Below are 26,964 nucleotides of genomic sequence, written 5' to 3'. Positions count from 1 at the left end.
TTTTCTCTAAAGGGTGCAAAAGACATGTAGAAAAATATTTAGAGGAAAAAACAGTCTGGCATAGATATAAAACAACTTGAGGTTAAAAAATTGGATGGTATAAAAATAACATTAGATAAAAAATTAATGCAAAGAAACTAAAAATTCTGCATTCACAGAATTATAATCTACACCAATTGAAGTAAGTAAATTGGTATTGTGCAAGGAAAACTTGAAAACCTCTATAATTATACAGAACAAAAAGATGAAATATGAGAGAAAATGTCAAAAGTATGAAAGATAAACAACATATATACAATTATAATGTTCCTGTGTATAAAACAAGATTAACTGAAATGAAAGCATATCAAATAAAACATACCAGTAATAGAATACATTTTATGTATTTAGAAAAAGACCGTGTGAAGATTGAAGGACTTAAAACGTCTTAAGGAATATCAATGGATAGAGAACCATAACCATACACATTTTCACAATATTGTTGAATTCAAACCTTGAAGGAAAATTTCAATAAACAACAATTTAGGAAACAAAAGTAATACACCTATAATGGAAACAAATATCAGCTAGAACCACTTTCCTTTTGTAATACTAAGTGTCCAAACACAGCGAAGCAATGTCTACTTTTTTGAAAGTAACTATGACCTCAAATTTTTATACCCAGCTATTTTATATATATATATATGTACGTATCTCAAGTCCTTTCCATGTGCTTAAAGTTCTACTAACTGCTTTACATATGTTATTCTCATTAGCCTGACACTATTTCTATAGGATATTTGAAAAAATATGAAGTGTAAAATTGTTCAATTTACTTAGAGTCACAAATAATTGTATAAAGATTTGACGTTGTACCTATTTGATCTGAGAACTTGAGACCTCAGCTGTCATGCTATGCTGTGAATAAAACCTTAGAATATACAATCCATGTGCCTTTCCAGAGAAAAATTACTTGATGTTACACGTCAAGCAACCAAGAAATAAAGCAAACAACAATTCAGTAATAGGGACATTAGGCCTGGCAGTAAGGGTTATAGCTAATTCACATATAGAACTATTAGGTTGGGTTACAAAACTGAGCTTATTTATGTGTTTGTGTGTTTATGTGCATGTATATATGGCTTTTGATAGAAAATATTAATATAGACAGATATAATTAAAAATAATTTTTATTATACTTTAAGTTCTAGGGTACATGTGAACAACGTGCAGGTTTGTTACATATGTATACATGTGCCATGTTGGTGTGCTGCACCCATTAACTCATCATTTACATTAGGTATATATCCTAATGCTATCCCTCCCCACTCCCCCCACCCCACAACAGGCCACAGTGTGTTATGTCCCCCTTCCTGTGTACAAGTGTTCTCATTGTCCAATTCCCACCTATGAGTGAGAACATGCGGTGTTTGGTTTTCTGTCCTTGCAATAGTTTGCTCAGAATGATGGTTACCAGCTTCATCCATGTCCCTACAAAGGACATGAACTCATCCTTTTTTATGGCTGCATAGTATTCCATGGTGTATATGTGCCACATTTTCTTAATCCAGTCTACCATTGATGGGCATTTGGATTGGTTTCAAGTCTTTGCTATTGTGAATAGTGCCACAATAAACATACATGTGCATGTGTCTTTATAACAGCATGATTTATAATCCTTTGGGTATATACTCAACAATGGGATTGCTGGGTCAAATGGTATTTCTAGTTCCAGAAATTTCCTGACTTTTTAATGATTGCCATTCTAACTGGTGTGAGATGGTATCTCATTGTGGTTTTGATTTGCATTTCTCTGATGGCCAGTGATGATGAGCATTTTTTCATGTGTCTGTTGGCTGCATAAATGTCTTCTTTTGAGAAGTGTCTGTTCATATCCTTTGCCCACTTTTTGATGGAGTTGTTTGATTTTTTCTTGTAAATTTGTTTAAGTTCTTTGTAGATTCTGGATATTAGCCTTTTGTCAGATGGGTAGATTGCAAAAATTTTCCCCCATTCTATAGGTTACCTGTTCACTCTGATGGTAGTTTCTTTTGCTGTGAGAAGCTGTTTAGTTTAATTAGATCTCATTTGTCAATTTTGGCTTTTGTTGCCATTGCTTTTGGTGTTTTAGACATGAAGTCCTTGCCCATGCCTATGTCCTGAATGGTATTGCCTAGGTTTTCTTCTAGGGTTTTTATGGTTTTAGGTCTAACATTTAAGTCTTTAATCCATCTTGAATTGATTTTTGTATAAGGTGTAAGGAAGGGATCCAGTTTCGGCTTTCTACATATGGCTAGCCAGTTTTCCCAGCACCATTTGTTAAATAGGGAATCCTTTCCCCATTTCTTGTTTTTGTCAGGTTTGTCAAACATCAGATAGTTGTAGATGTGTGTTATTATTTCTGAGGGCTCTGTTCTGTTCCATTGATCTATATCTCTGTTTTGGTACCAGTACCATGCTGTTTTTGTTACTGTAGCCTTGTAGTATAGTTTGAAGTCAGGTAGCGTGATGCCTCCAGCTTTGTTCTTTTGGCTTAGGATTGTCTTGGTGATGTGGGCTCTTTTTTGGTTCCATATGAACTTTAAAATAGTTTTTTCCAATTCTGTGAAGAAAGTCATTGGTAGCTTAATGGGGATGGCATTGAATCTATAAATAACCTTGGGCATTATGGCCATTTTCACAATATTGATTCTTCCTATCCATGAGCATGGAATGTTCTTCCATTTGTTTGTATCCTCTTTTATTTCCTTGAGCAGTGGTTTGTAGTTCTCCTTGAAGAGGTCCTTCACATCCCTTGTAAGTTGGATTCCTAGGTATTTGATTCTCTTTGAAGCAATTGTAAATGGGAGTTCACTCATGATTTTGCTGTTTGTCTGTTATTGGTGTATAGGAATGCTTGCGATTTTTTGCACAACAATTTTGTATCCTGACACTTTGCTGAAGTTGCTTATCAGCTTAAGGAGATTTTGGGCTGAAACAATGGGGTTTTCTAAATATACAATCATGTCAACTGCAAACAGGGACAATTTGACTTCCTCTTTTCCTAATTGAATATCCTTTATTTGTTTCTCCTGCCTGATTGCCCTGGCCAGAACTTCCAAACCTATGTTGAATAGGAGTGGTGAGATAGGGCATCCCTGTCTTGTGCCAGTTTTCAAAGGGAATGCTTCCAGTTTTTGCCCATTCAGTATGATATTGACTGTGGGTTTGTCATAAATAGCTCTTATTATTTTGAGATAAGTCCCATCAATACCTAATTTATTGAGAGTTTTCAGCATGAAGGCTGTTGAATTTTGTCAAAGGCCTTTTCTGCATCTATTGAGATAATCATGTGGTTTTTGTCTTTGGTTCTGTTTTTATGATGGATTATGTTTATTGATTTGTGTATGTTGAACCAGCCTTGCATCCCAGGGATGAAGCCCACTTGATCATGTTGGATAAGCTTTTTGACATGCTGCTGGATTCGGTTTGCCAGTATTTTATTGAGGATTTTTGCATCGATGTTCATCAGGGATATTGGTCTAAAATTGTCTTTTTTTGTTGTGTCTCTGCCAGGCTTTGGTATCAGGATGATGCTGGCCTCATAAAATGAGTTAGGGAGGATTCCCTCTTTTTCTATCAATTGGAATAGTTTCAGAAGGAATGGTACCAGCTCCTCCTTCTACCTCTAGTAGAATTCGGCTGTGAATCCATCTGGTCCTGGACTTTTTTTGGTTGCTAGGCTATTAATTATTGCCTCAATTTCAGAGCCTGTTATTGGTCTATTCAGGGATTCAACTTCTTCCTGGTTTAGTCTTGGGAGGGTGTATGTTTCCAGGAATTTATCCCTTTCTTCTAGATTTTCTAGTTTATTTGTGCAGAGGTATTTATAGTATTCTCTGATGGTAGTTTGTATTTCTGTGGGATCAGTGGTGATAACCCCTTTATCATTTTTTATTGCGTCTATTTGATTCTTCTCTCTTTTCTTCTTTATTAGTCTTGCTAGTGGTCTATCAATTTTGTTGATCTTTTCAAAAAACCAGGTCCTGGATTCATGGATTTTTTGAAGGGTTTTTTGTGTCTCTATCTCCTTCAGTTCTGCTCTGATCTTAGTTATTTCTTGCCTTCTGCTAGCTTTTGAATGTGTTTGCTCTTGCTTCTCTAGTTCTTTTAATTGCGATGTTAGGGTGTCAATTTTAGATCTTTCCTGCTTTCTCTTGTGGGCATTTAGTGCTATAAATTTCCCTCTACACACTGCTTTGAATGTGTCCCAGAGATTCTGGTATGTTGTGTCTTTGTTCTCATTGGTTACAAAGAACATCTTTATTTCTGCCTTCATTTTGTTGCGTACCCAGTAGTCATTCAGGAGCAGGTTGTTCAGTTTCCATGTAGTTGAGCGGTTTTGAGTGAGTTTCTTAATCCTGAGTTCTAATTTGATTGCACTGTGGCCTGAGAGATAGTTTGTTATAATTTCTGTTCTTTTACGTTTGCTGAGGAGTGCTTTACTTCCAGCTATGTGGTCAATTTTGGAATAGCTATGGTGTGGTGCTGAAAAGAATGTATATTCTGTTGATTTGGGGTGGAGAGTTCTGTAGATGTCTATTAGGTCCGCATGGTGCAGAGCTGAGTTCCATTCCTGGATATCTTTGTTAACTTTCTCTCTCATTGATCTAATGTTGACAGAGGGGTGTTAAAGTCTCCCATTATTACTGTGTGGGAGTCTAAGTCTCTTTTTAGGTCTCTAAGGACTTGCTTTATGAATTTGGGTGCTCCTGTATTGGGTGCATATAGATTTAGGATAGTTAGTTCTTCTTGTTGAATTGATCCTTTTACCATTATGTAATGGCCTTCTTTGTCTCTTTTGATCTTTGTTGGTTTAAATTCTGTTTTATCAGAGACTAGGATTGCAACCCCTGCTTTTTTTTGTTTTCCATTTGCTTGGTAGATCTTCCTCCATCCCTTTATTTTGAACCTATGTGTGTCTCTGCACGTGAGATGGGTCTCCTGAATACAGCACACTGATGTGTCTTGACCCCTTATCCAATTTACCAGTCTGTGTCTTTTAATTGAAGGACTTAGCCCATTTACATTTAAGGTTAATATTGTTATGTGTGAATTTGATCCTGTCATTATGATGTTAGCTGGTTATTTTGCTCATTAGTTGATGCAGTTTCTTCTTAGCATCGATGGTCTTTGCAATTTGGCATTCTTTGCAGTGGCTGATACCAGTTGTTCCTTTCCAAGTTTAGTGCTTCCTTCAGGAGCTCTTGTAAGGCAGGCCTGGCGGTGACAAAATCTCTCAGCATTTGCTTGTCTATAATGGATTTTATTTCTCCTTCACTTATGAAGCTTAGTTTGTCTGGATATGAAATTCTGGGTTGAAACGTCTTTTCTTTAAGAATGTTGAATATTGGCCCCCACTCTCTTCTGGCTTGTAGAGTTTCTGCCCAGAGATCCGCTGTTAGTCTGATGGGCTTCCCTTTGAGGGTAACCCGACCTTTCTCTCTGGCTACCCTTAACATTTTTTCCTTCATTTCAACTTTGGTGAATCTGACAATTATGTGTCTTGGAGTTGCTCTTCTCGAGGAGTATCTTTGTGGCATTCTCTGTGTTTCCTGAATCTGAATGTTGGCCTGCCTTGCTAGATTGGGGAAGTTCTCCTGGATAATATCCTGCAGAGTGTTTTCCAAGTTGGTTCCATTCTCCCCTTCACTTTCAGGTACACCAGTCAGACGTCGATTTGGTCTTTTCACATAGTCCCATATTTCTTGGAGGCTTTGCTCATTTCTTTTTACTTTTTTTCTCTAAACTTCTCTCTTCATTTCATTCATTTGATCTTCAATCACTGATACTCTTCTTCCAGTTGATCGAATTGGCTACTGAAGCTTGTGCATGCATCACGTAGCTCTCATGCCATGGTTTTCAGCTTCATCAAGTCATTTAAGGACTTCTCTACACTGTTTATTCTAGTTAGCCATTCATCTAGTCTTTTTTCAAGGTTTTTAGCTTCTCTGCGATGGGTTCGAACATCCTCCTTTAGCTCAGATAAGTTTGATCATCTGAAGTCTTCTCTCAACTCGTCCAAGTCATTCTCTGTCCAGCTTTGTTCCATTACTGGCAAGGAGCTGCATTCCTTTGGAGAAGACACGCTCTAAGTTTTAGAATTTTCAGCTTTTCTGCTCTGGTTTCTCCCCATCTTTGTGGTTTTATCTACCTTTGCTCTTTGATGATGGTGACGTACAGATGGGGTTTTGGTGTGGATGTCCTTTCTGTTTGTTAGTTTTCCTTCTAACAGTCAGGACCCTCAGCTGCAGGTCTGTTGGAGTTTGCTGGAGGTCCACTCCAGACGCTGTTTGCCTGGGTATCACCAGCAGAGGCTGCAGAACAGTGAATATTGCAGAACAGCAGATGTTGCTACCTGATCATTCCTCTGGAAGCTTCGTCTCAGAGGGGTGCCCAGGCATGTGAGGTGTCAGTCGGCCCCTATTGGGAGGTGCTTCCCAGTTACGCTACTCGGGGGTCAGTGACCCACTTGAGGAGGCAGTCTGTCCATTCTCAGATCTCAAAGTCCGTGCTGGGAGAACCACTACTCTCTTCACAGCTCAGTTGAAAATTGAGAAATCACCTGTCTTCTGCATCACTCACACTGGGAGCTGTAGACTAGAGCTGTTCCTATTCAGCCATCTTGGAACCTCAGTGGTATTCTTAATAATAAAGAAGTTGAAAGATAATCCTTATATTTAAGAGAAATATTTGGCAAAATATTTTGAAAATTACTTATTTCAGTGACTTTAATGCCGAGGTTTATTACTTTGCAAAAGAAAAATCTCTTGGGAGGCCAATGCGGGTGTATCACAAAGTCAGGAGATTGATACCACCCTGGCTAACACGGTGAAACCCTGTCTTTACCAAAAATACACAAAATTAGCTTAAATATAATTTTGATACAAAATACATATTGTTATGAAGGCAGAAAAATTTAAATTACATATTCTTTCATAAAAAACATAGTTTTCTATTTTTTATCCATCCCTAGATTTCTGTAATTGTATTTTTTAAATAGATAATATTTTTATAATATAACAATATAATTTTGTCTTTAGCTAGACATTTAAAACTTTCTCATTAGCAGCTGTTAGTGAATAAACTCTGAGAAGTTTTTTTTTCCCTCCACAAGGATGCAATGAAAAGGCAAGATTCCAAGCACTACATCCATTTATAAGACTTTATTAGAAAAAAAAATGAAGGCTAGTAACACAACAGTAGGTAACTTTTGTACAAATTACCACATGGTGTGTCCTCAGATATATTAGGAAAACGCATAATGTCTGGTGAGTGAATTGGAAAAAGCCTTCCGCTTTTAACTTCAGGAGTTACAGGAAACAGGCTCCTCCCTCTGGGAAGATGCAGCCCCAAACTTGGGTGTTTGGCTTGATAAGAGGACAGTGCCCTCATCTTCATGCAAAGAAAAAAAGGCATTCCTTCCTCTAGGTAGAAACAGCCCCTTGTCAAGTTACACGTCTTGGCTTGAAGAGCCTGACCTACAATTCAGCACTACCTTTCTCTACCTTTCTTATATAAAATAAGCACTTTTATACAATTCCCAACCTGTACAACTATTCACAGCAACCCTGTCTGGGAATATTAGCACAAATATAAATCCTAACCCACTTGAGCTACAGGCCCTCTGGTCAATGATACTTATTATGTATTTTGAAATTATCTGAGTCTATATGTTGTAAAACAAAAATAAAATCCTAAGCCACCCCTAAACCAACTAAACAGACTCCCTCTGGGCCAAGAGGACCCCAGAGAAACCTGAAAAACTAAATTCCTGGCACGAGGTGAAAGGAGGTCATATGAGTCTCATTATGTCTCCTCCCTTTTGGACTTTAGATACAACTGAGCAGTATTAACATTGAAATGAAGGCCATAAGACTGATAAAACAGACTCTGTGTAGCAATAAGATACCAAATTCCAACCTGAGTCTGGTATAGCATCACATGACAGATAGCAGACCCTAAAGGAAATAAAAGTAAATTTTACCCCAAAATATACTTCTTGGACATATTGTGAAATGGTCCTGCAAAGTCTTCTCTTGTGGGGTAAATCTGCATCTATAGAGAATCTCTTTCCCTTTCTAGGTCTTTCCCAGATCTAGGAGAGATTAAATGAGGGTATGACACTTTTTTATTTTGTTTTTTTGAGTTGGAATCTTGCTCTGTCACCCAGGCTGGAGTGCAGTAGCACAATCTTGGCTCACTACAACCTCCGCCTCCCAGGTTCAAGAGATTCTCCTGCCTCTACAGGCGTGACACCACGCCCAGCTAATTTTTGTATTTTTAGTAGAGACGGGTTTTCAACATATTGGCCAGGATGTTCTTGATCTCTTGACCTTGTGATCTGCCTGCCTCAGCCTCCCAAAGTGCTGGGATTACAGGCATGAGCCGCTGCACCCAGCCCTGACACTTTTTTAAGGTCTGAAAGAAGTCATTTACCATCTACTCTCTCTGAAGGCTATAATCTGGAGGTTTCATCTACCTAACAAGGACTTGGTCTCTACAACTGCCATTGTGTTAACTCAAGCATTTCTTTCTACTGACTTCAAGTCTTTAGATAGAACTTAACTCTTTCAACCAACTGCCAATCAGGAAATCTTTGAATCTATCTATGATTTGTAAGCCCCTACCTTCAATATATCCTGCCTCTGTAGGCCAAACCAATGTATACATCCCATATGTTAATTTATGTCTTTGCTTGTAAGTACTATCTCCCTAAAATGTATCACATCAAACTGTAACCTGACCACCTTAGGCACACTTTCTTAGGACCTCTTGAGACTGTTCCTTGGGCCATAGTCAATTGGCTCAGAACAAACTGAATAAACCTCTTTAAATATTTCACAGTTTTACTGTTTTTGGTCAACAATATAACCACAAATCTTCTCAATATATCCATTTTAACTAGTTGAAATATCTGGATTTCAAAAATTTAGTGTTATTTTCTATGTAACGTGAACAGTAAGCTAAAACTTTGCATGGTAATTAATTGCCTGAAAAAAAAAAACTCAAAAACATTTCAGTTCCTATCAAGAGCCTCTTTTCTGCTGGTAGGCATAGCAACTCAAGAGACTGTCTGTCTCCTCTCCTTTTCAGCTTCACTGAATTGATAAATTAGTAATTAATTTGATTCACCTTTTAAAACTAACATGAATGACAGGTTTTATTTTGTTAATAATTTAACTTTTAAAAATGGAATCAAAATTGCTAGATTACATTCATTGCAATATAACCTTTAAAAGGTAGTGTTAGGTAAGTTAAAGTTTGTAAAATTGTTTGTCCTTATAGAGCATAGTTTGAAATTACCAAGTAAGAAAATAGACACAGGAAAAATAGACAAAAGAACTACAGTAAGTATGTAAAAAGGTTTGAATTCAGTGGCAAGCTCAGACACATATACTAGTATCATATGAGCTGATTTTTTTTCTTATTATATCAATGAGTTTATCTGTTACTACATAATATTGATGATGATAAAGGAAACAAACTCATAAATAGTGTTTGTGGGAGCAAAAGTTGATTCACCAGTTGTGGAAGACAAATTTGGCAATAGGAAAAGAAATTCTTCACATGTTGATACCACTTGATCCTTCAATTCCACTTCATGCTTAAGGATTTATTTAAATGAAAAAAATAGAAATAAATATCCATTAATGGACTGGCTAAGTCAATTGTGATATTCACTTAATGGACTACTATATAGCATGTAAAATCTCTGCTGCAGGAAAAATGCATAAGAATATAAGAATTTTTACGAACTTAAAAATTACAGAAATATATGTTCAAGATCAGGAGAGGCAGAAAGAAAGGCAAAAATAAATAACCAAATATTCAAAATAAATTATTTGTGTGGCTATTTTGTTTTTACTTTCTACAATCAATACATGAGAGTCTGTTTTTTACTCTTCTCCCTCCCAACATGACAGAGTATACAGTTAAAAGTCTTTACTGATTTAATAACAAAACAATTGCATCTTGTAGTTTTAATGTTTATTTCTGAGCCTATCAGGAAGTATATACGTATGTGTATGTATACACAACATAAACACACACACACACGCAGCGTTGAGATCTGTGAATGGCCAGGGAAGGGGACTGAGAAAGAATGGCCATAGAGGTTGAAGTAGAGCCTGAGGTGGGGAAGACTGGGAGGAAGTAACTTAAGGAAAGTGAGATGACATAGGAGACGATCAAAAGCAAATACAAGGCAGATTGTTGGACAGCAGGCCACAACTCACAGAGACATACCTGGAAAGGCCAAATGGAACCCCTACATCTTGGAAAGATCACTGGGAGTGAGGAGCAACGATGAGCAATTTGCTGGCTGACTCCTGGGCCTGTCACTCCTTGGTCAGAGTTCACCCCATAGGATATTAACTCCTCTGCTCTTTCCAGCTGTATTACTCAGCTCATCAAGGCATTCATGAGGGCACGTGCTTCTTTCCAGAAGTGGCGGTGGAAGCTACAGCTCCCATGGCAGGCACTGGGCAGGGATAGAGTCCTTCCTCCACAGAAGTAGATTGAGCAGTGATCGGAGGAAGGGAAGGAGGCCCATGGTCGGGGCTGGGTCAGCTGCGCATGCGCGGTGCTCTTCCTGTGTCCACAGCCTGGTGGGAAGAATCCACCATGAAGGTGCAAGCAGAAGCGGGTCCAGCACCACCAGCTGCAGAAATATGAGCATGTGCCTAAGTGAATCTCTGCATGGGCAGAAGTGGAGTGGTGCATGTATCGAGAAAGATTTATCACCTACCAATCTGCTTTCAACCCACTTCACTATGCTTTTGTCCATAAGAAACACCAATTCTTCTTTCTATAAATTCAGTGACTCTTCATCATTTGACAGACCATAACTCTAGTCCCTTGTATAGCCTTGTATTCCCTTAGTTCTATGACCTCCTTCAAGGTTCCAGGCTTTACTTCAACCTCTATGGCCATTCTTTCTCAGTCCTTTTCCCCTGCCATTCTTTTTCTATACAATCCCTTAGATGTAAGAGGTCTTCAAGACTCAGTGTTGGATCCTGTTTTCCTCTCACTATATACTCTTGTCCTAGATAACTTCATTCATTCTCATAGTTTCATACAATTTATGTATTAACAAATCCTAAAAATACTTCAACAAAGATTTTTTTTGAGCACCAAACCAATAAAGATAGCCACGTTCTGATAACTTCACTCAGTTGTCTAATCAGCCATATCAACATGCTCAGAAATGGATTCTAAACGTTGCCATCTCACAGCTAAAATTCACCTTTCTGTCCAAGGTTTCTATCCTCCATTCATCCAGCTGCTGATCAAACTCAGAGGCATTCTCAAAACACTTTTCTGTGTCATAATGATTACCAAGTCCTCGACTTCACCTCTGAAATATATCTTATATACGACAATTTCTCCTATTGTCACTGCCATTTCTCACCTGTTCTATAGCAATAGCATCATAACAGCCTTTTTGTTTATTGCTTGGCTTCCCAGTTCATCTCACCAGCCTCATTCTATATCACACTCCCCATTACTCAAAACAAAGAAACATCTGCACATTGCGCACATGTACCATAAAACCTAAAGTATAATAATAATAATAATAATAATAATAATAATAATAAAAGAAAAAAAAGAAAAAGCAGAAAAAAAAATAAATAAAAATAAAAAAATAAAAAAATAAAAAATAAATAAATAAAAAAAACAAAGAAACAAACAAACAAAATTCTGTTTATCAGTTCCCTGGTCAGCCTTTGTCCTTTCCTCTCAAAAGACCTTGATGCACGTTGTTCCCTTCTCTTGGAAATGCTTTATTGTTTGACTCACACTTATCCTTCAGGTCTCAGCTTACACATCATTTTCCCAGAGGCCTCCCTTTACTTTTCAGCCAATCCAAATTAGATTCTGCTATGTCACTGTCTCAGCAACCTCTACTCTTCCCTCGCAGCATGTATCATAACTTAGAATTGTTCATTTATTTATATTAGTATATATATATAATTTAAATATTTGAAATGCAATACATTCATAATTCAAAAACCAAAATGTATATTAAGATACACGTGGAGAAGTCTTGTTTGCATACCAATCTTCATCTACCCTGATCCACCTCCACCATTGGTTTTTGCCATTTTATTACCTCATTGTTTACTTCCTATGTAAATATGATTATATTTTCTTATTTAGGCCCTTTTTAATTTACAACACCTAGAAATCTAATATGCTGTTCTAGATTTCAATACATTATTCAATTTAAAAATATGTGTTAGAAATCATCCCACACCAATATATACATTTCTTTTTCATTCTTTTTTCACAGATGCATAGTATTACATATGTGGATTAACATACTTTATTCAACTATTGTTGGTTCTTTTCTATTACAAACAATCCTGCAATTAATAACCTTCGCAAATACCACTTTGTATTTGTACAGGCGTTTGTACAGCTTATATATTCTAGGCAGTTTGGTCAAACCAAAAAGCACTTCTAATATTAGTATACATTGCTAGGTTTTCCCTAGGATTTCTACAATTTTGTGTTACCATCAATGACATGTGAGAGTGCTTATCTTCCCAGAGCCTTAAAAAATAAAAGTATCATTAAACTGCTGGTTTTTTACCAGTCTGGTAGGTGAGAAATTGAATTTCTGTAGATTGAATGTAAAATATTTTTTATTAACTAGAAGTGTGCTCAGTTATCTTTTTTGTTAAAGGATCCACTAGTCTTACTTATTTTTCTTTCAACTGTCAGTTTATATCTTTGGCTCATTTTTCTATCAGGTTGTTAATTTTTTCCTTTTGTTATTTTTTTCAAGAGTTCTTTACATACAGGAGGATTAGACTGTGTCACTGATATATCACAAATATTGTTTCTTTGGTTTTATCTTTTTTTGACTTTTTTCTGCCAAGCAGAATTTGTCTGTTTTCAGTTTTCTAACTGTTAAATCTATGAATCATTTATTTGGGGTATCTGGATACTGAGTCACAATTAGAATGGCTCTCCTCAATCTAAGATTTCTTCCCTATTTTCTTTTGTAACTCCTATCTTCTTTTGTTTTTGGACATTTAAATCTCTGATTCATTTGAAGGTTATCCTAATGTCAATGGATGTATGAATTCAAATTTTTCTTTATCTATGTAACCATTCAGTTGTCCCAACACCATTTATTGAGGACCAATTTGCACTCTTCCGCTGATTTCAGAGTCATCTTTATCACATGCCACATTCTAATAAGTTTTGGGATCTCTTTCTGGACATTCTCATATCATATGTATGGCTATTTAAGGCCTGCTCTCTTACTAGACTCTAAGTATCAAGGGGGTTAGGACTGTGTCTGTTTAGTTTTGCCTGTGTCCCAAGAGTTTATAATAGTGCCTGGCACATGAAGGCCCTAAATGCTTATTTGTTGCATTTGTTGAATGTTATAAAGTTCTGGGAGAATGTTTCCCATTTCTCTACAAATAGGTTTAAAGATTATTTAATATTTTTAATAACGAATATTTTACAGAAAATGGAAATAAAAATGGGCAATAGACAATATACATTAGTTACTTCTATTTGAGATACATAACATTTTCTCTTAAGTGAACTATTAATATATTTTAAGCAAAAACACTTAATTTTATATATATATATATGTTAATAGGAATCAGAGAATGTTGAAATGTTAACCTCTCAGGAACACTTATATTAAGCACAAACAGGATAAATCAATTGCATATACAGTAAACACTGGGATTTGCAGATGCAATGTTAATTTTTTCACACATATTTAAGTAACCCAAGAGATCTAAAATATTCAGTAAGTTGCAATATTTTGGGGACACATGATTTTGAAATGAAAACATTAGTATGTGAAAGCAGGTAATCTAGTTTAAGCCTAAGCCCACCCTTGAGGCCCAGTATCTGCTTTGCAATGAGACTTTACTGTTCTTTTGTTGATGTTTGACTTCACTTGATACAATTACACTAAGTAGGGCATTCACTCCTTTATACTGAGGAGAAAATTCAGACAATTTTTAATTATAGGTGGCAAAGAATTTGGATATTTCCAAAGACCTCAATACATTCTTCTTGCAAATGTCAATAATATACCATATTTTAAAAGTGCAGCATTCCATTTTAAAGTTATTGATACATTCAGATAAATTTATTTCATTCTTCATTGGCAAAGCAGCAGCATTAACAGCAAAACAGCACTCAACTTCAATAGTATGCAAGTACATCCTCAAAATTAAATATTAATGAGACAGTAACTAAATGTTAAATACTGACAACACATTTAATAGCAGTTTTAATTATATAAAAAATAACAGTTCAAGATCTATCTCCTCTATTTAGCAAATGATGCTATATTTCCCTGCTCCTTACTATTGGAATAACAGTGTATGGGGGACATTTTTCAAACATGTTAAACTTAAAATACTTAATTCTATCCAATGCAAACTCTTTAAGAATGAAAGATTCTGTGATATCCTCTTACTACATACTGCTCAGGATTTTAAAAGTGATATAGTACTGGAATAAGAGAGAGCTAGAATTTAATCCAACTGTTAACATGAATTTACTATATTATTACACTGAATAAATTTGTACGAGTCACACAGCTTCTCTGGTTATCTGTTACACCTGCAAAATGAGGGGAATTTATAATGACTTCTCTAATAACCATTCAGGTTTTAAATAATCTATTATCTATCTCTAAGCATATCACTCTTTATTGCCATCTAGATGACAATTTTAACTGATCACATTTACCAGATTAAGGAGTACATATTAAAGGGTATCTTAATTTGGATAGCTATAGCAGACTTCGCAAATTAAGAAAAAAAGAGCTATTGAGTGAAATCAAAGGAATTTTGCAAAATAACCTTCCAATTGATGAGAATATACTGTATCTGCACCAAGTTGCAATTAAATACATAACAGCATTTCAGCTGAACAACTTAGTCATTTGATTTTCTAAAATAGAGTAAAGCAATACCTTTAATTTTGCTATTGAAACTGTATATATTTTGTACCAATTGCTAAATTTCCACATTCCAAGTCTGAAAAATACAGTATTGTTAAACAGCATAAATCTGCCACATGCCTAAGTAATAGTAATAAAAGTTAATTCTATCTGACGTTATGATGTTGTATAGAGTTCTTGGAACCTAAGAGTTTAATTCCACTGGCATGTACAGTCTATGGGTTCCTGGAGAGTGTACATAATTTCAGTGCCATTTCCTGAGCAATACAGAGGCACAGACAAGTTTCGTACTCCATTTTCACGACAACACTTGCAGAATCTTAGGTGACTTTCAATATTGATGTTATATATGGTAGCTGATGGGCATTTGCCGTCACAAGATGCAACATTTATCTGTAAGAAGTGACAATAAGAAAAAAAGTCTTCAATTTTTAAAAGTACTGGTTATTATTTGATTCCACTAAGAAAATCTGATGAAAAGCTTTCTTCCTCATCACTCCAACCCTCAAGCTTCTGCATGTTGCAAGATTGTAAAAAACAATAAATGAAACATCATTCACATAAGTCAAAGGGATGTTTCATGGCAATGCTCAACATAGCATTCAAAGCATTAAATGTGCACACACAACTCGACATAAATATATATGGAATATGTTAATCACAATGTAGTTAATCTATTGTAACCTGTGTCATATCATGGCTCAAGTATGCTGCAGGTCATATTAAAAGGGACAAAGTTAGAAGCAGAACTCTTTTTGCTGAGTAAAACTGCGTAGTGAAGACAACATGTAGTCAAATACATTTAGATTCAATTTCTATCCCTCTGGATTGCAACCATCATTCAGAACTGCTGATTATGCTAAGAATAATTCATACTTCTTCACAAACAGAATATTGCAACATTAGAATGTAGGAATAATCTCAGTTAAATATTGTAAGTGTTGGCATTTTGTTGGCTTACAAACTTATTCTTTCTGTAACACACATACTTTCTAAAAAGATGTGTGCATTTATGTAGCAAATGACATTTTTCCACTTACAAGGCTTTGGCTCATACAGTCCTGTTTCCTTATGACCGATTTAATGATCACTTTCTGGCATATTCTTTCTTCTCGTTTGCCTGATAAAATATAAAATGTATTTATTCATCAAAGGCCTATGTTAAATTGTTTCTTAAATTAAACATATGAATATATTTATAGTTGAAAATTGGTGTATTTATATAAAATATATTCCAGTATTGAAAGATATTTAAAACTTCTCTCTTACATTTTTATGTGCAATATTTATTTTCATCTTCTAAATAGATTTTCTTATATTTTCTGGCTTTACACTTATTGATTTCCACTTTATATCTTATTGTCTTAGAATAATTATCATGATCAGAAATCAGAAATATTCCACACATGTAATAATGCTAACATCAACCTGTGTGTGGCATATATGTGTTTAAAATAATTTTTGGAATGAACCATAAAGTGTATAAGTAGATATATGCATACGTAATTAATGCATAACTACATATATACATCAATTTTAAAATGAAAATTGAGACATTTAAAACTACATTATCTTAATGGACATTAATATAAAATAATGCAAAATTTTAATAGAATCACTTATCAACCATATTGAAGTGTATGGATGAGTCTTACTTGATTTTATGGCTCTGAAATGGTGTTTTATAATTTCAAATGAAAACACTTTGTATGCATTCATGATATCTTAATATATATCTGTGTGTATAATGGATTATCACATGCTATTTCATTAAATATAGATGTATGATAGTGAATGTAATCCCTGAATCAAGATGCAAAAACCAAGGTTCTCTCTATTACAACTTGCTTTGTTATTTTAGGAAAATCACTGAATTATCCTGCTGAGTTTCCTTACTTCAAAGAGTGAACTTATATCCCAATTTTCAAATACATTTAGCCATGAAATCCTAATTTAAAACAATCTCAACATGTAAAATAGATAAAGATTAAGCTACTCTGCCTGAAGGAGAGATGGGTAGCTAAGACTGACTGAAGCATTACTGTCCTCAAGGTCACTCATGACCTCCAAATTGCTAAATTTCAAGATCATCTCTCAGTTCTCACCCTATTTGACTTCTCAGCAGCATTTGACCCAGTCCATCACTCTGTCCTCTTTTTTTTTAAATTTTATTATTATTATACTTTAAGTTTTAGGGTACATGTGCACAACACACTCTTTAATGCACCTTCCATACTTGGCTTCCTGAGCTCACCTGCTTTGGTTTTCATCCTATCTCACTCACGGCTCCTCCTCAGTCTCCTATGCTGGTTCTATCTCTTTTCACTGACCTCCTGCTCATGGTGTGACTCAAGGCTCAGTGCTGTTGGTTGAGTGCAGGCTGTTCTGTCCCTTATGGTGCTTTCACTCAGTGATTATTTCCTTAGCCCTTCCATTCTTACATAAGTTCAAGAATAAAGAATAGTCAAGGAAAAAAATCATCTTTACCATGACCTATAAGATGCCTCACCCTCTTCTTTCTATCACCTTCCTCCTCTCACTTTCTGTGCAATAGCCACATTTTGCTATTTCCTCCACTTTGAACACTCTTCACCATCTGGGTGGCTTCCCAAGTACACTCAGTCTCTACTCAAATGACGCCTCATCACCAAGGCATTTTCTAAGCCCCCGCTTAAGTTAGCAACCCAGCTCCTCTCATTCTCCATTCCTTTTATTCTACATTATTTTTCTTTATACCACTCATCACTAAATGACATATTAGAATATATTTATGGGTTCGGTGTTTCTTCTCCTTCTTGGTAATTAGCACACTCCATGCAGATATTGCTTCATTCACTATTATGGTCCCAGTGGCTAAAAAGATGTTTGTCATGTAGGCATCCAGTAAAAACCCAACGAGTTAATTCATTCAGTAAATGAAACCAGGGCAGCATTAACTTATCGTTAGCTGAGTTTGTTTGTACCAAGAGTCATTTCTAATTCATTCCTCAAAAACTTTATTGTAACAGATTTTATTCAACACAGAGCCTGCGATAGTATCCAACCTCCACAATCTCTTCAACACAGCCTAGTCTTCAGAAAGCAAAGGCAGCAGGAAAGGGTTTTCTAATATGCCAGCAGAAACTACATTACAAGTCCTTTCACATCAGATGAGAGAAACTGAAGTGGCTTGTTATTATTCTGCAACTTCAAAGAACTTAGCAGAGTTGAAAGATCCTGGGTCCAGATGCTGGACAGGCCTAAATTTATTATTTACTACTATGATCAGCTTCTCTCTGAACCTTCTATTTCTCATCTGTAGGGAAAACATACCTGCCTCCCAGAACTGTTGTGAGGATTAGGTGTGGTCCTGTCAGCAATGTGCTTAATAGAGTGTCAGTGTGTGGCAGGCAATAGTGGTCATTCATATGATTAGTCACAGAGATAATCCCCTGTCTGCCCTGAGATAACATAACTGTACTCACTTCTCTAATAATTAACATGGGGATACAGAAGCCAGGGCCTTAACATTGCCATGTGACTCTATTCCTCCATCTCATACCTAAGGAAGAGTCTAGACTCTGAAGAAGAAGATGGAAAAAAAAAAGTGAAATCTTAAATTTCCTCATATTCTAAAGCTAAATTTCATTCCTTGAGTCCCTGATACAATGACTATTCGATTCATATTAGTTTATATTTGATTTAGAGAATTCTGAATGAAAAAGTGCTTATTTCTAATGAACAGAATGTTTTTAATCAGTGTGTATCTAATTAAAGCCTTAGTAATTAAAAATATATAGGTGATATTATACTATCCCTAAAAGTCTTTGCAATATAATTATCATGGGTTGAATTGTGTCTTTTAAAATGCCTGTGTATCTTAGAATGTGATCTTATTTGGACACAAGATCTTTGCAGGAATAATTGAGCAAAAATGAGATCATTAGGAGGTGCTAATTCAATATTACTGGTGTTCATGTAAAAAGGGGAAATCTGGAGTTAGACACACATACGGGAAAAACAACATGTGAGCATGAAGATGGCCATCTACATGCCAAGGAAAGAGGTTTGGAGCAGATCTCTCTCTCATAATACCTCCAAGGAATGAGCCCTGCTGACATCTTGGTTTTCTAATCTCCATAAATTTCTATTTCCAGCCACTTTTTGGTTTGTTACAGCAGCCCTGCAAACTAATATAATAATAAATTAGATGTCAGGCCATCCTATGTTGGACTTTTTTGCTTGTTGTCGGTGTATATGTGTGCATTGAGTTTGGCTTTTTAGACATTATGTAAATAAAAATTCAGTCATTCTAGCCCTGCCACTTCAGCAGAACTCATCATTCAGCCTCTGCCCTTTCCTAAAACTTGTCCTGGCAATGTTCCAGAATACCATGAAGAGTTAAGAAGCAGGACATGAAATCAGGCCCGCAGTAGATTCCTAGCATTATCACTTATAAGAGGTATGACTTGGACAAATTATTTAACCCCACTAAGTGGAAAATCAAGCTAATGTCAGAACCTATTTCATTGGATTTTGGGGGTAATAAATTATAATATATTACATATTATATATTGTATATAGATAGTATATGTTATATAGTATTTGTATTAATATTTTAATACATTCTAATATTCTGTTCAATATGACTCTACATATCTAAAAATATAAGACTAATCTTACATATTTATGGGATTTAGTCTTTCATGAAAGAAATTCAGAAATCTTCCTCAAGATGCATGTCAGTTCATATCTAAAAATCTGGCCCTATACCACAGTTTTTTGCTTTGTTTTGTTTTGTTTTGTTTTTTGGAGACAGAGTCTAGCTCTGTCACCAGGCTGGAGTGCAGTGGCGTGATCTTGGCTCACTGTAACCTCCGCCTCTTGGGTTCAAGTGATTCTCCTGCCTCAGCCTCCCAAGTAGCTGAGATCACAGGCACATGCTGCCATGTCCAGCTAATTTTTGTATTTTTAGTAGAGACGGGGTTTCACCATGTTGGTCAGGATGGTCTCAATCTTCTGACCTTGTGATCCACCCACCTTGTCCTCCCAGAGTGCTGTGATTACAGCATGGTATTATTAAATTGAACTTTGTTGTGCCCTTTCCTAAAAGCTTCTCTAAATTTTAAAATTACTGTCTATGCCAATTTTCTCAAAATTTCTATTTTTATATTGAGATAAATTCATAAACACTTTAAAAAGAAAAAATAAATGTGGTTTCATGGATAACCCTCTATTCTATTTCAGTCCTTAAAATTATTCAAAATTAGTATGAAATAGTAGTCCCAGCACTTTGGGAGGCTGAAGTGGGCAGATCACTTGAGCCCAGGAGTTTGAGGCCAACCTGGCCAACACTGAAACCCCATCTCTACTAAAAATATAAAAATTAGCCGGGCGTGATGGCGCATGCCTGTAATCCCAGCTACTCAGGAGGCTGAGGCATGAGAATTGCTTGGACCCGGCAGACAGAGGTTGTAGTGAGCTAAGATCATGACACTACACTCCGGCCTGGGCAATAGAGCAAAACTCCGCCTCATTAAAAAAAAAAATTACTATGAAATAAACCTTATAATCCAAGCTAATAAAAAATACATTGCATTCAGATAGCTTTAATTATGAAGATAATTATGAGAACTTTTATGAAAAGGATATAAATATTATTTACTAAAATATTATCCAAATTTATTGTACAAAACTATATACTTATTCAAACAGGTTTGAAAAATACTGCACCCCATATGTTGTTTTTGGAGTCATAATGCCATTCTAACTGTCATCTACTTGTTTAAGTTCAGCATGGTTCAAACAAATATGATCACAAGACACTTTTAAATTTTAAATATACTGAAATCTTATGAAATATCTTTTGTAATATGCCACAATAAAAAAATTTATATTTAAATTAAAATTAATCTAAATGAAAACACTTTCTTTACACTCCAGAAGTTAAAGACTAATTTACAAAATTATTAACCATATGATACAACAACCTTTAAGTTAAAGACTAAATTATAAAATTATTAACCATATGATACAAAAAATATACGATACAAAAACACTTTATAAAATTTGTTTCTCCCTTTGCATCATAGGAATTGAATTTTGTGAGAAAAACCATAATCACTATGAGCAATTAAAACTAATCTATCAAGTAAATGCATGGAATATGCTCTCACTTACAGATCTTGCAACAGCCTTCATTATAAAGCTTCACAATCCCTTCATTCTAGAAAGAGAAAAAAGGAATAAAGTCAAAGAATATAGTGTTCTTCCATGTTCTCTTATACTAGAAAAAGAAAACTAACTTTTCTAAAACTTTTATCAAATATCACAAAGGCTTTATACAAAAATAATTGGAATTTAACTATTACTAAAAAGAATTTGTTTTTAAAATCTGGAGTAGATATTTTGTTTAAAATTATATTATTTATACATTGGTACTATGGAAAGAGTGTAAAACGATTATTCTACTTAAAAGGACACTTTAAATGCCACAAAATATTCTTACTAAAACAAAATAATAGCAGCTATTCTAAATAATGACCATTATATATTTTCAACTCCTTGAAATAACCTAAACTACTTCCATTTGACTTGAGTTTCTGAATATAACTGAATGTTAAAATTGTACATCTTTTTCTTTGATAGTTTTTATAAAAAAATATTTCCTTCCTTGGAAGGACTCTTGTCTAAGACTAAATTTTTATGAAAATTACTAATTGCTTTAGCAACCTACTAACTGCAATTGAAATAAGAGAATGATTTACGCTATAAATATTAGTCTGTGAAACAAGATGATGCCCAAGTTTTTTCCAGAGCTGAAATTCTGTGACTTTAGTACATGTTATATCTAGCTAGTCAGCCAGCCGTCCTCATTGAAAAGGTACATCCTGAAAAAAAATCAATGAGACTAGACTGTACTATTTTTCTACACAACAGAACAAAGCTTAGCTTTCATTAGGAATTATTATTGTCTAAATAAATAAAGCTACAAAAATCTTGCAAAATAAAAATTATATCATGTTCACAAATCTACTTTTCCAGTAAACTCTTCTCTGAGAGAATAGGGAAATTGATAGAGCAAAACTTAAGAATAGGCAATCCTGTGACTTGTACTAAATTTTTCAGTGACCTGTGACCAGAAAAGCTAGGGCAAACATCATACAGGCCAGCATGCATTAAAGTTGAATGACATCAAAAATCTGACTGTTTGTTTAAGAAAGAAAATTGGAAACGCTCTGATTCCTTAGCTTATTAATCCACATTAAAGGGAAGGCCAAGTCTGCTGACCAAATGATTTTTCTATAATCTTTGGATCTATAGATAAAAACCCAATGATTGCAAAGTATCTATTCAAAGACAGAATTATCTGGAACACCGTATATAACTCAAAATTTCAAATGGGAAAAATAGAACAGAGCTTTTATTCATTCATGAAAATAACACATTCACCATTATTTATAAGCCACAATGAAAGTATGACCTTAGAAAATATTAATGTATATTTTCTAAATTATATAATACTAAATTTTCTTAGATACAACAAAGTACAAACCATTTTGCATTCAGTCTCATTAAAAGGGGGACAGACCATAGTGTAGTTCAGAATTATTGCTCCTTCATCAGTTTTAACACATTCATATGTGGTGCAATTGTAGTGCCAGGTACTCCCTACCTAAAAATCAAAAAGAAAGTTACTATTTAGCATATTAAAATCTGCAGTATTTATTAAGTGCAATATTACTTTATTGAATAAAAAGTCAAATCAAGATGCAGAGGCTTCTTGTGACACAAAAAGTTCCATCTGAAAATGACCCTAAATTTATCTAAAATGATTAAAAATACTTACAAGTGTACAGTGTATACTTATCTAAAATGATAAATATACATACACATATATGGTGTGTTTGTATATGCTAGGTTTCATACTAGAACTGAGAGGTAAATGTGAAATAAAACAATAGAGAGTGAAGAAGCAAATAGGTATCTGTTTCTGCTACAAAATTATCTAATTTAACCAAGTGTCAAAGGTCTTGCTCTAATATTTCCTCACTAATTATAAAACAACAAATCATATTACTTATATACCTCCTTCCTTGAGACGTGTTTATTCTTCCTTCTACTCCCTTATCACCAAAAAGTTTAAAGAAATATTTAAATAACAGTGTTTATTGGCTTGTGATTCTAATTGTGTATACCCTACATTATTTTAAAATTTATCCCTATTCTTTCAAGAAATATTTAAATATAATAACCATTTCATTCCTGATTTCAGAATTTCTACTTAAAAGTAAAGTCAGCTGAAATAATTGTTAATCTATATTTTTATTTTATAACTCACTTTTAAAAAATAAAAGTAGTTAATGTCAGCATTACTTCATCACTTAGGCAAAAAGGAAAATTCATAAAAGAGATGGAAAATTCGTCTCTTTTTCATTTTATTCTACTTTATTTTAAGAAGATTGGCCATGGTGGGGCGTGTGTTCTTCTAGGCCTTCTCAATTTCTCATAGATTTTACTTTAAATTAATTAAGGCCATTCTCTTAATAAATTTGTACATCAGCCCAAGCCGCAAGCTATGGTGCAGAAGGCTACATTTTTGAATCTCAAGTTACTTTTCGTGCTGCTGGACAAATTGACTTAATTCTGTGCAAGCAAACACTTGGTATTACAAGGTTTTTTATTGCCACTCTATCCTTACTACTACTCATGATTCAAACATCTACCCCTGTTCTGAATCAGGATGTTGACACTTTATGGTTATATTCAGATGAACAGTAACTGCTACACTCTTAAAAGCACTTAAAGAAAGTGTAAGCATGTCCTAAATAGTCAACCATTTAACCTGGGAAAACACAGGTTTTCTGTTTAATTAAGTATCAGGCCAATCTATAGATATAATCTTAAAGGATTTTCTGCAGTAATGAAGACAGTTTGGGAAAGGAGAAGGCACTTTAAAGACATGAAACCTTACATTACATGCTCTTAGATATTTTTAAACATAATAAGTTCGTTGGATTCAGGTATTTTTCCCTTTGCATTTAAAAAATATGTTTCTCATTTGTTTGCATATTTAATTATGTCAAAGCTGAGAAATTCATGAGTTAAATTTATAAATGTCATTTGCAACCAAATGAAGTATTTATTTTTGAAAAGAAAGGGTGAAGGAACCAATACTGATTTGTACATAATAAAAATATATGTGTGTATTATACATATATATATTTTTTTCCTCCTTGACACTACTTTCTCACCATATCAAGTGTATTTTTGTACTTTACATATAGGTTAGAAAAATGTCAATTGTCTATTCCAAAGAATTCTATCTCTGTGATAGATTATATTTATGCTAATCTGTTGATACCTCTGTTAATTTGCTTTAAGAGATAGAATTTTATTTTTGTAAGTTGCAAAAAAAAATAATAGCAGTAGTCAAACTTTGGCTTGAAGATTCCTTACAGATCAGTAAAGAATTCTGATGAACCTGACTACTTTCTTGTCTCTTGATTCTAATTTTATGTACAGCTTAAGGTCTTCTATGAACCTCAATTAGAAAAGATCTGTAAATATTCAAATTCAAGAAACAGTAATATCTAATTTATCTGAAATCAAAAATCGGCTGTCACATAAAAATATTAATTGTTCCTTTCTTTCACAATCAGCATTTCCCAAAGCCTATTTCTTACATCTAGAAAAAAGAAGTGAAGATCTATGATAAAATAAGTTTGAGTCACAAGTTAAGCATTTTTCTTTACAACATAAACTATCAGATACTTTAAAATGTAACAAATGTAACTGTGTCTTGTGTGCTGTAGGTGTACTGTGTTTATTGTATGCAGTGCAGTGTGTGTAGGGGGGACATTTTCCAAACTTTGACTCAAGAACTCCTCCTTCAGAAAATAGCACAGAGCATTATTCTCCATGAAACATACCACGTATACAACTGATGTTCCATTTTCCATATGAAATTTGCAGGATACATTTTTGCAGGTACCACAACAATCATAATCACTTGGGGATGGAGTATATACCTGGTGCTGCATATAATGACATTAGATTAGTGACACCATATCAATATTTTTAATGAATTACTTCTGGAGAGTTATTTCTTCCAAACATAACTACAAGCTCTCTCCAGACAACTGTAAGAATTTCTAAGGTTGAATATGAGAAGCTTCCAATAATAATTGACTTTATATGGTTATATTAGAAGTGAGGTAGATGTTAACCTTTACTTCTAACAGCCAAATTCATCAAGCAGGTGTAACAACCTCAGGTAAGGCAACCTGGCAAGCTGTAGATAATAAGACTCCAGAAGGTTCAAGGTTATGCACAGGAAAGTGAAAGTCTATGTTTTATAGATGCATTACAAAATAGTAGACTATTGAAGAACTATATAATATATATTTTTAACTAACGGAGTATTCACCATTTCAAATTCTATAACTCTGCCATTTTTGAATGCATTAACTCTCACCAGAATGAATTACAAGGAATACTTACAACATCACATTTCTTTGAACAATTCACCAGTGTAAAATTCAGAGTGTGAAAGCCTGTATGGTTATCTTTTTCTTCCAGACACTCTATAGTATAACAAAAGTCTTCTTCCAAATACTTTATCATGGATTGTCCAGGATTCAATACTGATACTTCTTGAAATACACACACATCATCCTTTTCTAAGAACAGAAAATATAGTCAATAAGAAAATATACTGTTGAGTTTTGTACTAATCCATCATTGGAACTTATATTTGAGTCTATGTTTTCATTGTGATGTGCCAATTTTTCAAAACTAATGAAGATCTTCATATTTACGTATTTTTAATAGCCCAATATTTACTTAAAAATGTAGTACATTATTCCTTAACATAAAATAAAAATTTATCTATAAAATCAACTGCTATTTAATTATTGAACTTCCTCCAAAAGCTATATTTTAGAGCAAGTTTGGAATATGATCTCTTGGCCAGGCACAGTGGCTCACGCCTATAATCCCAGTACTTTGTGAGGCCAAGGAGAGAGGATTGCTAGAGACCAGAAGTTTGAGACCAGCTGGGAAACATAGCAAGACCGCATTTCCAACAACAACAACAAAAAAGCTGGGTATGGTGGTACACGTCTGTAATACAAGCTACTCAGGCAGTTAAGGCAGAAGGATAGCTTGAGCCCAGAAGTTTGAGGCTGCAGTGGGCTAGGATGGGGCCACTATATTCCAGCCTGGGTAACAGAGCAACTCTGTCTTAATAAAAATACATTAATAATAATAATACTAACATAATGGGCATAACTTCATACTTTTTAGATGCCTATATTTTTAAATTAAATGTAGACATATATATATATTTTTATTATTATTATACTTTAAGTTTTAGGGTACATGTGCACAATGTGCAGGTTAGTTACATATGTATGCATGTGCCATGCTGGTGTGCTGCACCCATTAACTCATCATTTAGCATCAGGTATATCGCCTAATGCTATCCCTCCCCCCTCCCCCCATCCCACAACAGTCCCCAGAGTGTGATGTTCCCCTTCCTGTGTCCATATGTTCTCATTGTTCAATTCCCACCTATGAGTGAGAACATGCGGTGTTTCGTTTTTTGTCCTTGCGATAGTTAACTGAGAATGATGATTTCCAATTTCATCCATGTCCCTACAAAGGACATGAACTCATCATTTTTTATGGCTGCATAGTATTCCATGGTGTATATGTGCCACATTTTCTTAATACAGTCTATCATCGTTGGACATTTGGGTTGGTTCCAAGTCTTTGCTATTGTGAATAGTGCCACAATAAACATACGTGTGCATGTGTCTTTATAGCAGCATGATTTATGGTCCTTTGGGTATATACCCAGTAATGGGATGGCTGGGTCAAATGGAATTTCTAGTTCTAGATCCCTGAGGAATCGCCACACTGACTTCCACAAGGGTTGAACTAGTTTACAGTCCCACCAACAGTGTAAAAGTGTTCCTATTTCTCCACATCCTCTCCAGCACCTGTTGTTTCCT

The 26,964-nt window shown here is 34.8% G+C and overlaps 1 protein-coding gene across 1 annotated transcript in view; it reads right to left on the bottom strand.

Annotated features, from left to right (window-relative positions):
* Positions 1-14,120: 14,120 nt before the first annotated feature.
* OTOGL (otogelin like) overlaps positions 14,121-26,964 on the bottom strand; it is a 175,256-nt gene continuing 162,412 nt past the window's right edge. The window contains 6 exon segments of the mRNA NM_001373976.1: positions 14,121-15,361; positions 16,009-16,088; positions 21,128-21,173; positions 22,503-22,622; positions 24,880-24,984; positions 25,451-25,629. Of these exon segments, the coding sequence (NP_001360905.1) occupies positions 15,161-15,361; positions 16,009-16,088; positions 21,128-21,173; positions 22,503-22,622; positions 24,880-24,984; positions 25,451-25,629 (731 nt within the window). The 3' untranslated portion in view covers positions 14,121-15,160.

The sequence above is a fragment of the Pongo abelii genome, chromosome 10 (genome assembly GCF_028885655.2).
Source record: "Pongo abelii isolate AG06213 chromosome 10, NHGRI_mPonAbe1-v2.0_pri, whole genome shotgun sequence".
Taxonomy (NCBI): Eukaryota; Metazoa; Chordata; class Mammalia; order Primates; family Hominidae; genus Pongo; species Pongo abelii.
Note: the sequence above shows the minus strand (reverse complement) of the source record. Positions and strands in the feature narration are given on the sequence as shown.